Raw genomic sequence first — 11854 nt, forward strand, 5'->3', positions numbered from 1 at the left:
CTGTTGCCTGTCCCGTTCCCTGCAGATCACTGCCTGCCTGATGCCCAATCTCTAGGCCACCAGCAGCCTGGAGAGGAGAGACCCAAGGGAGACCCATCCAGGGGGCCTCTAGTGGAACCCTCTTGGACCCATCCAGAGCTCCGCTTCAGGTACCCCCTCTGCCACTTGTTGTATGCCCCATCCCAAGCCCCAGAACAGTTAGCTATGTTGGAGATGTGGAAGGACCCATGCTGTAGATACCTGCAACCTAAAGCATTCATGTAAGGTATGCAGAGTTGCACCTCACAGTCCTACATGACTCTGTTAAGGACACATCCAGTACGGTTCTCATGGTAAGCCTACCACCTACCTGCACCAACCAAATCACTCACAGAGGGTTATGCTTAAGGTTGTGAAGATCCTTATACACAATGGTCATCGCAGTATGGAGGCTTATGCCATCCTCGACGATGGATCAGAGCGAACCATCATTTTGCCTCAAGTTGTACAGCACTTAGACCTCATTGGCATACCCAAGACACTGTCCTTACAAACCATTCACCAAAGGGTCACTCAGCTTGGTGGTTTATGTGTTTCCTTTCCTTTGAGGTTTCTTCTTTGGACAGCCCAGATGAGAGATACCAGATCTCAGATGCTTTCGCTGCATTTGGATTGGATTTGGTTGACTCCACCTATCCACTAACTGCACTGCAGAAGAAGTATCCACACCTCAGGTGACTACTGCTGACTCCAGTCAACCATGCACGACCCCTTCTCTTGATCAGCTCTGATCTACCGCTCCTTCTGACTCCTGTGCAACCAGTACATAAAGGGCCTGAAAGGGGACCAATTTCTGCGTGCACACAGCTTGGATGGTCACTACAATGTCCTATAGATTGATATCCTGCCCTACAGTGAGAAAGTCATCACCAGGGGTCTCATTTATCAAGCGTGCGTAAAACAAGCTCTAAACTAGTGCGTATACCAACAGCCGTAAGCACAAGAAAGTTGGGAGTTATCAAACGTGAGTACGCACAGCTGTACGAAATGACTGATGATGAATCGCACTCCTTCTAAATTGTTTGCGTGTGCATAGTAATTTAAATTTGCATACAGACACGCCCTCAAATAACCTTATTTGGCAAACAACCTTCCTTATAAAAACCCAATGCCGCCAGGGCACTATAGAACCGTTATCATGGATCCCGTGAAGAGAGGAAAGAAAAAAAACTTCACAGACAACGAAGTGGAAGTGCTGTTAAATGAGGTACAACGTAATAAGACGGTTTTGTTTGCTGCTTTTTCAGGCGGAATGTCAAAGAAAAAAAAAGACTTGGGGTGGGGACAGGTTACTAATGCGATAAATGCCGTCTCACCTGTATGTAGAGCTACTGCAGAAGTGAAGAAAAAGTGGTTTGATTTGAAAGTGTCCTCTAAAAAAAGAATTGCAGCCCACAAAAGAGACCTCGGTGCCACGGGAGGAGGCCAGAGTCTTATTTCAGTGTCACCATTGGATGACAAGATAGCGTCAATTATTGGTGAAACGTCAGTGAGCGGAGTAATCCCCGATGGTGACACTGAAAGTGCAATTCCATCAACTGCAGGAGACGCCGAGCCATCCGAAAATGGTTAGAAGGTTTTCAAATGTTTTGTGTTTTGATATATTATTCATAGATAAATAACACTCACAATGCAAATGATTTGGATTGTTCATGTAACATTTATTTTATAGATCTGCCAGTTTTGCCAGGTCCTGCTCCGCCTGCCACTTCAGCACGTCCGATGCGTCTCGAGGCACGAGTCCTGACTGATGCGGTTCTGAAAACACAGGAGGAATTAGTGAGAGGCATTGCAAGCATAAAAGAAGAACTGCACCAAATCAATGTGAACTTGAGGAACATTTGTGATGCACTAAATGCATCATGCAAGTTCAATAAAAGCTCCAATTGATCTCACCAATTTCTCACAATTACTCCTTATTGTGAAACAGATTTAGAACCGTTCGATTATCCCTGCTCTTAGTTGCACGGCCACAGCATTTGGCATGGGGTCAAAACCTTCTGCCATGTGGCGATCTTCTTGTATTGGCATCTCATCCAGTGGTATACCGTTTTTAATGGCAATATTGTGCAGCACACTGCATGCTTTAACGATATAGCACACCTAAAGCAAATTGATAAATATTGTAGTTATAAAATACAATTAAAACTTAATTTAAATATTTAAAAATTTAAAACCTTGTCGGGTTTGTATTGCAATATGCCTCCTCTGCCTGACAGACACAGCCATCGAGCCTTCAGCAAGCCTATTGCACGTTCTACTGTGCTTCTTGTGCGCTCATGTGCTCGGTTGTAATTCAGCTCCTTTTGGGATACAGGGTTTGCCACTGGGGTCATCAGCCAGGATTTAAGGGCATATCCTCGATCCCCTGCAATGATGTAGATTAACATAAAATACAGTACACTGGATGGTGTTGCGAAGTAATCTAATCGTTACACACTTACCAATAAGCCAGCCTTCTCCAGCAGCGCTTTGCTGAAGACGAAGTCCCACGATGCTGTTCTGCACAATGAAGGAATCGTGTGTCCCTCCCGGCCTGTTCGCAACGACATTTAGCAGGATCAAGTGTGCATCACAGATTACCTGCACGTTAATGGAGTGATAACCTTTTCTATTTACAAATGCAAATTCATCAGCAGTAGGAGCTTTCAGGGCAACATGTGTGCAGTCAACTGCCCCTATTACACTTGGAAATCCTGCGATGTTGTAGAAATCGGTCATAATTTTTGTCCTTTCCGCTGCGGTATTTGGAAACGTAATGTACTGTGATGTAAGTGATATAATTGCATGTAAAACGTGTGGCATAATTCGGCTCACGGTGGGTTGAGAAATACCAGACCTGTCACCAATTTCCCTTTGAAATGTGCCTGTGGCTAAAAAGCCAATAGTAGAAAGAACCTGAGTGTGCACGGGGACTGCACTGGTGCGCTTTGTCGACCTCTCCAAAAGTTGCGAGAACTGCTGACACAAAGCAAGCAAAATTGCCCTTGGCAAACGAAAACGACTAATGAGCCAGTCATCACTCTCAGCGAGTAAGTCTGTGCGGTCCCTGAAAACGCGATCTCTGCGCAAAAGTGCTTGTTGCAAATCTTCAAGAAGCGCAAGGTCTGCCATTGTAGTCAATGCATTTCCAAAAACAGTTCTTCAATTGTGTAGGCTATTTTATATTCTTGACTGTTCCAGATAACTCAGAATCACCTGTTGTACTCAAGTATTCAAGTAATCAATTTGTCAACACTGACATTTAATTGGAGAAGTATAAGGGCACTGGGTGTATATGTGATTACAGTTCTCTACCACTAGGGGATTCTGCTTACGCACAGTCAGGAGTTCTTCTAAATGTGCGCACATTTTCACGCACACGTACAAATTAATGAATCGCATTCTATTAGTAGAATTGTGCGTACGCATGATTTACACATAAAACCGTGCGTACGCACGCTTGATAAATGAGACCCCAGATCTACGCAAGATCAGCATGCCTACACCCTGGACGCTGGAGGGACTATGTCTCTCGGCTGGCCTGGGAACGCCTCGGAATTCCCCCAGAGGATCTGGATGAAGTGGTCGGGGAGAGGGAAGTCTGGGCTTCCCTGATGAGACTGCTGCCCCCACGACCCGACCTTGGATCAAGCAGGAGTTAATGGATGGATGCTAGTTAAACTGATTGGCCTATAGTTTGCTGGATTACTTCTATGCCCTTTTTTGAATATGGGCATTATATTAGCATGCTTCCAGTCAGAAGGTACCACACCCGCAGATAATGATTTCTGGAATATTAAAGTTAAAGGTTGGCTAATCTCTTTTAAACTATAGGTAAGATGCCATCAGGGCCCTGTGATTTATTTATATTGAGCTTAGCTCGGCTTAGTACCACATCAGCCTCAGTTATACATATACTGGTCAAAGACGGCGCTGTATTCTAACTAAATGGTGGTAAGTTACTCATGTTCTCTATTGTGAACACCTGTGTAAAATAATCATTTAACTCATTTACTATATCAATTTCATTTTAAATTATAAGGCCCTTACTATCCCGCAAATTAGTGATTTCAGCTTTTAGAGCTCTTTTGGAGTTTGTGTGTGTGTGTGTGTGTGTGTGTGCCTGCGTGCATGCATACGTGTGTGTGTGTATACTAATATAGTGTATACTGTAAATATATATATATATATATATATATATACACTCAAGCTGCAGTTCAACGTGACAAGGTGTATGAAACATAGCAAATCTAGCCAAGAGTGCAGGATGCTGCCCAAATGGAAAGTTTAGGTCCAGACAGTACAAATCCAGGCTAAATGTAATAATATTGAGTAGAAACTACAGTACAGTATGTGCAGAGAAAGTACATGAGAAAGAAGATGCAACAGACCAGATTTGTCACTCGGATTAGCTCAGGTGGTATGGCTGAAATTAATTTGAATATTAGCTAATCTTTTGTAGTATACTTTTTTTTTCGGATAGCCAATATTCAGCCACAGAAAAATTAAGAGACCAAAGCATATTTTTTTGTTTTCCTCATTTCTCAATTAATGGATATTTGTGAATAATATGTATTTTTTGTAATCTCTTCCCTGCTTCTCATTAATGAAGGGCTTCTTCCTTGCTTTATGGGATTTTAGGCCTGCTTTTAGGAGCTTGATACAAACTGTCCAAGCAGTGCACTTCACTCCTGCGCTTAATGTTTACAGTTCTTTTTGAAGGTCACTTGAGGCCATCCTCTGATTCATGAGGTACTGCTGGATACGTTGATGGTCATCTCTGGCATTAGAAAGTTGCTTCCAGCCTTTACCTGGCTGGTTTCTGGTCGTTCCCAGTGTCTCATAAGAACATAAGAAATTTACAAACGAGAGAAGGCCATTCGGCCCATCAAGCTCCTTTGGGGAGAACTTAACTAATAGCTGTCCTGCTACACATTGTTATTGTGTACTGCTGTCTTTGAAATTTTGAACCTGGAAGCAACCTCAGTGTAACCTTCTGCTAGCAGAACCACGATTAAATCAGGATTTAAAAAAGCAGATTTGTTTAAAAATGCAGATTAGTCTTTTAATATTTTCTGTAGCTGTAAGTGAATGAACAGTCATTAGGTTACACTGGTTTACAAGGTTTTGTTTTCTTTATAATTTGTTATAATTATTGTAATATGTTTTAAACATGGGCATTTCACGTAACACTCTAATCAACGAGTTTTCATGGAACAACTAATGGTTGTCTTTTATGTCATTTTAAATGCTGATTTAAGAAATGCACTCAGAATTTTGCTCTCACCTATAGTTTTTCAGTGATGACATTTTAGGTTATGTTGATAGTATATAATTCCCTATTAAGAATGTATGGGCATATTTAAGAGTATCCATCCCCAGGCCTGGCTCTGGGGGGGAGGGGGGGTGACCCAAGTCCAAGCGAGGGAAAACATGAGTCTTTTACTATGCTGAATATTTTTCATCATTTCGTCCTCTACCTTCAGGATCTGCAGTTTTGTGTAATAGCTGAGAACAACACCACTGCCTGACTGCACCTGGATATTGGTATTATGGAAATCTGTACTATTTCCCCCCGGGCGTTCGTCATGGCGATGGAGATGATCATACGGGCATCCCATTGGGTAATGGGGAGTGAGAGGACCAAGAGTGGCCTCCGTCTTCCTCCCATTAGAGCCTACATGGATGACATGACCATCATTGCAACAACATCGCTTCTTTCCTTCCTTTCAAAAATCCTTGAACGTACAGTCTACAACCAGCTTTCTCTCTATCTCTCTCAGGGCAACCTCCAGGATCCTAATCAGTCTGGCTTCAAAGCAGCTCACTCTACAGAGACTGCCCTCTTAGCAGTCACTGAGAAGCTAAATGCTGGCAGATCAGCCAAACTGTCATCTGTCCTCATCCTTCTTGACCTATCAGTAGCATTTGACACGGTCAACCACAAGACTCTTCTGTCCATCCTTAAGAGTCTTGGCATTGGTGGCTTGGCATGGCACTTGCTTGCTTCCTACCTAGAAGGCCGAACATACCAAGTGACATGGAATGGATCCACATCTACCCCACGTTGTCTTTCCACCGGTGTCCCTCAGGGCTCAGTTCTTGGTCCTCTCTTATTCTCCCTCTACACTAAATCTCTTGGAGAGGTTATATCCTCACATGGCTTCTCCTACCACTGCTATGCCGATGACACTCAACTCATCCTCTCCTTCCCTCCCTCAGACACTCATGTCTCCACTAAGATCTCTGCATGCTTGGCAGACATCTCATCTTGGATGACCGCTCACCAGCTAAAACTCAACACTAGTAAAACCGAACTGCTTTACATCCCGGCTGACTCATCCCCCCTCCACGACCTTGCGAACTCCTTTGACAACTCCCTGATCCGTTCTTCGGGTTCTGCTCGCAACCTTGGAGTTACCATGGATGATCGGTTGTCCTTTTCCTTACATATCACCAGTCTTTCTCGCTCTTGTCAGTTTCTCCTCTTTAACACCAGGAGGATACGTCCATTTCTTTCCACTCAGGCTACCCAGATACTCGTCCAGTCCCTCGTCATCTCACGCCTGGACTACTGCAACTCGCTTCTAGCGGGTTTACCACTGCGTGTCATCTGTCCCCTCCAACTGATTCAGAATGCAGCTGCTCGACTGGTTTTCAACCTTCCTAAGTTCTCCCACACCACTCCTTTGCTACGCTCTCTCCACTGGCTTCCTGTAGCCACCCGCATCAAATTCAAAACACTGATGCTCGCATACAAAGCCAAAAATGGTCTGGCACCATCCTATCTAAAAGACCTCATCACACCCCGTACTGCGCCCCGATCTCTCCGATCCTCCAGCACTGCTAGACTGGTCCCACCACCCCTCAAGGCACAAGGACGACACACATCTCGGCTGTTCTCTGTCCTGGCACCTAGTTGGTGGAATGAACTCCTCCTTGATGTCCGAACAGCGGAAACCTTGGCTATCTTCAAGCGACAACTCAAAACCTTCCTTTTTCAGAAATACCTGAAGTAGTACTCTGTATTCTTACTCAGCTCTTTTCCGTGTGTGTGCGTATGTGTACAAAAAAAAATAAAAAATTTCTTGCACTTTCTCAACAGTGTTCGGATAGATGGTATTCATAACTTGTGTCCTTATTGAGCTAGTATCGGGAAAATTCATAGCAGCGTCTTAAAGCACTTATGTAAGTCGCTCTGGCTAAGGGCGTCTGCCAAATACTGTAAATGTAAATATTTAAAGAAATACAGTAGCCTAATAATTAAGCCTATCCTGTTGAAGACGATGTTATTTCAAAGTAGACTTTTTATTTTTCAGTCTTACTGTTTTTAATTGTTTTCATCTAAAATTTTATTCTTAAATAATCAGTTAATTTGTTTAGATGTTTATGTTTAACGAGAAAAAGGTAGGCTGTCGAAGAGTCAGTTGTGCAATACCGTGAACAGTTTCATTTGTTTATTCATTTAGTTTATTTTTAATGTCAAACTCTTACAGCCTATTTTATTTCATATTTTAAGCAATTCAAGTCTGCTGATGTGTCATTCCGATAAATCCATAAATCCAGGAATAACAAAACAAAAGTGAGCCGCAGCGCGGGGTCGTAATCATCACTGAAACTAATGCCAGTGGATTTTCTAACTTCCAGATTATCTCTATGGGGAAAAAAATACAAACAAACAAATAGTCTAGTGTTTGACTGTTAAAATTCTGAGTGAGGTATTGCCCCAATAAGGTTGCAGAGAAAGACGTCGATGTGTTTCAGTAGTCCCAAAAACGAAATCCTGCGCTGTGGGAACCACGTGATGAAACACAAGCAAATTCCAAAAGCAATGGAGCGGTGGTGGTCGTCATAGTACGAGACATTACTGCTACTGTTGTTCTGCTTTGTGCTGCTACCCTGCTTTGTGCACTGAGCTCACTGGGACAGGCTCCAGGACGCCCTTAACCCTCACCAGGATAAGTGATTGGGAGAATATGATTTTCATTATGACGAGTACAGGCGAAACAGACCAGGACATGCAAAGCGGTGAAAAAACAACTTGACTTTGCTGCCCCCAGATGTTTAAACTATTTAAATGCATGCAGGACTTAAATGCTAGTTTTTGTACGGCGTTGCGAGTATTTCGGTAAATTGATTTTAGGGAGTCAAATAATCTAGATGATTTAAATCATGACTTGGTGCTTCGTGTCCTTATTGATGTTATGTAAAATAAAGAAATACCGCTCCTTAGTTACTGTGGTGATCCCGCATTCGTTATAGAGTATCCCTAGATTTGGTCTGTTTTAACTTGATCGATAAAAGGTTTAAACATAGAATTTTACCTGCTCCAAAATAGTAGTATTAAGTATGTCCTCACATAAAATGTCACATGAAAAGAAATGTATGCTTCTGCTTTAGGGCAAACACTGCCAAACAGTCTTCTCTGAATATCATTGCTTGAAATGTAGGTCTATGACGTTATACCACATAAGTGTACGAATCATGAACACTCTATCGGAAATTTCCATAGCAAAAAGGAATCGCGGTCACGTTCAAGCAAATGTCATTTCTATTCCGGTTTAAAGCGAAGGAAGCTTTTTAAATAATCATTTACGTCACTCATACTTTTCGTCCAATCGGTGACAACTACGAACCGGCACATCTATTGCTCCTGTCCTTGGCCCAACGGCATTTGTAAGCCAATTAGAAAGAGGATACAAGGAACAGAGGACCAATCGATGGCGCTGAGAGAAGTAGGTCACTTTTTTTGCGCACTGGACTGTTGGTTATTGGTGTTCAAGCGATGAAGTATCTTATTAGGAAACGAAGGATATGAGTACAAGTGGGAAAAAGGATAGTCTCTTTGTATTTGCCACGAATTTATCTAAGTATTACAGGTAACGTTGCACTCTTAATTTTTGTTGTACAATGTCATTCTAACATTTTCTCTTTACCGGAAGCGCAACTTTACGCTTTTGAGGCATACCTGTATGATGGCATATTTTTAATCTGTCGGCTTTTTAAAACGCAGCTAATCGTAGAGTTATCATGTCTACCATTGTGTGAATGATAATTTTTGTTCATCAGCGAGACATTTATAGGGTATGTAAATAGACGACATGAAATGACAGAAGACAGGAATGAGTTCTCCGTTTATACAGCTGTTAAATTACCCATAAATGTCGATACATACAGCCCTTACACATCGGGGATCTGTATGCCAGGAATGTTATTGGACTATACTGGAGATTTATATAAAAACGAAGTATGATTGTTGTAAGGAGATCGACAGGTTTTCGATTGGTTTGTCAAGATCTTTTAATAATTAAGGACTACAGGTGAAATTTATAACTTTTGAATCAACCACCTTTACTTTCATACTCTTGAACACAGCTGCAGAGGCTGAACCAGAGCTTGGTGACGGGTATGTCACCAACACGAAGAGGAGAAGAAGGAGGAGGATGGGCCTGATCACTGCACTGGAGGTGTGGCGATACACCAGCGGCCGAGCGCTATGCGGCTGGGGGCCTTTGCTATGCCTGCTCCTGGGCTCCCTGCTGGCCCTCCTGCTGCCCTTGGTTGGGGTGGAGGAGCAGTGCTGTGGCACGCTGCAAGGCCTGGCCCTCCTGCGCTGCCAGTTGTGGGGCGGGGTGATCCAGCACAGCTCCCGCTCCACCAGTCTCACTGTCCCTAGCACTGTTTTCGACCTCCTACCCCTCAAGCCCAAACCCAGTCCAGGTGAGATTGCAGAATTCAAGCCAGAGAGGATTACATGTTTCAGGACCTTCTGGAACAGTTTTACAGTACATTTTACACAGAACTTCCCATTACACCATATTTTATCATGATAGCATCAGTCACAATGCAGAATCTGTAGCCCCATATCTGGTTTACTGTGTCAGGCTAATATGTAGTTTTGGATAACGTCATCGTTGATAGAAAATGTGTTGGGAGAGAATAGTGGGCCATTAAACAATCTATAATCTGTTGCAGAGAACAAGTTTGAGGCCAAGGCAGCTCTTCAGCAGGCCCTGGAGATGAAGAAGCAGGGGAAACGAGAAAAGGCCCACAAACTGCTGGTGCATGCGCTTAATATGAACCCAGACTTTGTGGAAGCTCTGACAGAGCTGGGGACCATCCTGGAGGAGGAGAAGGATGTTATCCAGGCAGACCATCTCTATTCCAAGGCCCTTGCCATCTCCCCTTGCAACGAGAAAGCCCTTGTGAGCCGGGACCGAACGCTGCCCCTAGTGGCCGAATTGGACCAGCGCTACTTTAGTGTCATTGATAGCAAAGTGCGCCGTTTGATGTCCATTCCTAAGGGCAACTCTGCCCTGCGGCGTGTGATGGAGGAGACCTATTATCACCACATCTACCATACAGTGGCTATCGAGGGCAACACATTGACGCTGTCAGAGATCCGGCATATCATTGACACGCGCTACGCTGTGCCTGGAAAGAGCCTGCAGGAGCAGAATGAGGTGATCGGCGTGGACTCCGCCATGACATACATCAACAGCACCTTGCTGTCACGCGTGGGATCCGTTACCATCGACGATATTCTGGAGATCCACCGGCGAGTGCTGGGCCATGCTGACCCCGTGGAGGCAGGCCGGCTGAGGACCACACAGGTGTTTGTGGGCCACCACATCCCACCACACCCCCGGGACCTGGAGCGGCACATGACTGAGCTCGTGCAGTGGCTCAACTCGGAGGAGGCCTTCAACTTGCATCCAGTGGAATTTGCTGCCCTGGCCCACTACAAGCTGGTGTACGTGCACCCCTTCTCTGACGGCAACGGGCGCACATCCCGGCTGCTCATGAACCTGGTGCTGATGCAGGCGCGATACCCGCCCATCACAATCCGCAAGGAGCAGAGGGCAGAGTACTATGGCGCACTGGATGCGGCCAATGAAGGTGATGTACGGCCCTTCATCCGCTTTGTCGCCAAATGCACAGAGATCACCCTGGACACACTGCTCATTGCCAGCACGGAACACGCAGTGGGGCTGCCGGGGGCAGGGCATCAGCCATGCACTGACTGTGAGAACACCATCCCAGTGCATAACTGAGCTTCCCGTTCACCCTCCTGCTAAAGCCTCATGCTTTCAGCCCCTATATTTTTGGAATTGATGGGTATTGGCTGGATGAATGCAAATTAGGTGACCTTCATAGCATTCATAGTTATGTACATACATCAATTATATGTATTTGGACAGACCATACTTGTGCTGTATAATGCCTCTTTTGAGGTGCCACTGCAACCAGCATGTGTGGAAGTTAAATTAGGCCTATTAATTAGGCTCTTTGCACGTGGGGTATTCAGCAGATTTTTTATATTATCTAAAAGTAGGTGTACTACTGAAGAATTCTAAGGAATTTATAAATTTACCTTTTATTAAGATAAAATCTTCCCAGATAAGATTAATCTTATGTTCCCAGTATTTGGTATATAAATAAGATTATGGTTCTGAAGTACATGCTTGTTGCTGGGGGGGGGGGGGGTTAGTGTCCTTACATTCCGTCAGATGTACTGTTACTGCTCATCAGTGCATCAGAAGGTCAACAAAGTCCCATTTGTCATAATCAGCTGAAGTAAGGAGACGCCTAATGGCTTTTGAGTTGCTGTGGATATTAACATGCTTACGTGCAGATACAGTCTGGTGATCACACAACAGCACTTTCATACTATTTAAAAGCTTATTTATTAAATTAAAATTAAATGCCAAAGGAGGGCAGATTGTCTTTGTGGTCATTTGTCCTGAACCCCCTCCATGGAGATACCAGTGATGAAGAACATGGTGGTTTTATTTGGCACATTCTTCTCCAAAGCGATGGACACGTCAGGAAA

General features: G+C 44.0%; 1 protein-coding gene and 2 long non-coding RNA genes across 3 annotated transcripts; 2 read left to right on the forward strand and 1 right to left on the reverse strand.

Moving 5' to 3' along the window:
- The first annotated feature begins 914 nt into the window (after window positions 1-914).
- On the forward strand, window positions 915-1934 carry LOC125726316 (uncharacterized). Its single transcript, XR_007388148.1, has 2 exons — window positions 915-1607; window positions 1712-1934. It is a non-coding gene; the product is annotated as an uncharacterized LOC125726316 (long non-coding RNA).
- A 94-nt stretch (window positions 1935-2028) lies between these two features.
- Window positions 2029-3049, reverse strand: LOC125726297 (uncharacterized). Its single transcript, XR_007388136.1, has 3 exons — window positions 2484-3049; window positions 2217-2407; window positions 2029-2142 (listed from the first exon to the last, which is right to left on the reverse strand). It is a non-coding gene; the product is annotated as an uncharacterized LOC125726297 (long non-coding RNA).
- Window positions 3050-8743: 5694 nt separating this feature from the next.
- On the forward strand, window positions 8744-11736 carry ficd (FIC domain protein adenylyltransferase). The gene is made up of 3 exons (XM_049002594.1): window positions 8744-8900; window positions 9397-9741; window positions 9997-11736. The coding sequence occupies exons 2-3, from the start codon at window positions 9465-9467 to the stop codon at window positions 11073-11075; spliced, it is 1356 nt and encodes a 451-aa protein (XP_048858551.1). The 5' UTR covers window positions 8744-8900; window positions 9397-9464; the 3' UTR covers window positions 11076-11736.
- Window positions 11737-11854: the final 118 nt, after the last annotated feature.

The sequence above is a fragment of the Brienomyrus brachyistius genome, chromosome 2 (assembly GCF_023856365.1).
Source record: "Brienomyrus brachyistius isolate T26 chromosome 2, BBRACH_0.4, whole genome shotgun sequence".
Classification (NCBI taxonomy): Eukaryota; Metazoa; Chordata; class Actinopteri; order Osteoglossiformes; family Mormyridae; genus Brienomyrus; species Brienomyrus brachyistius.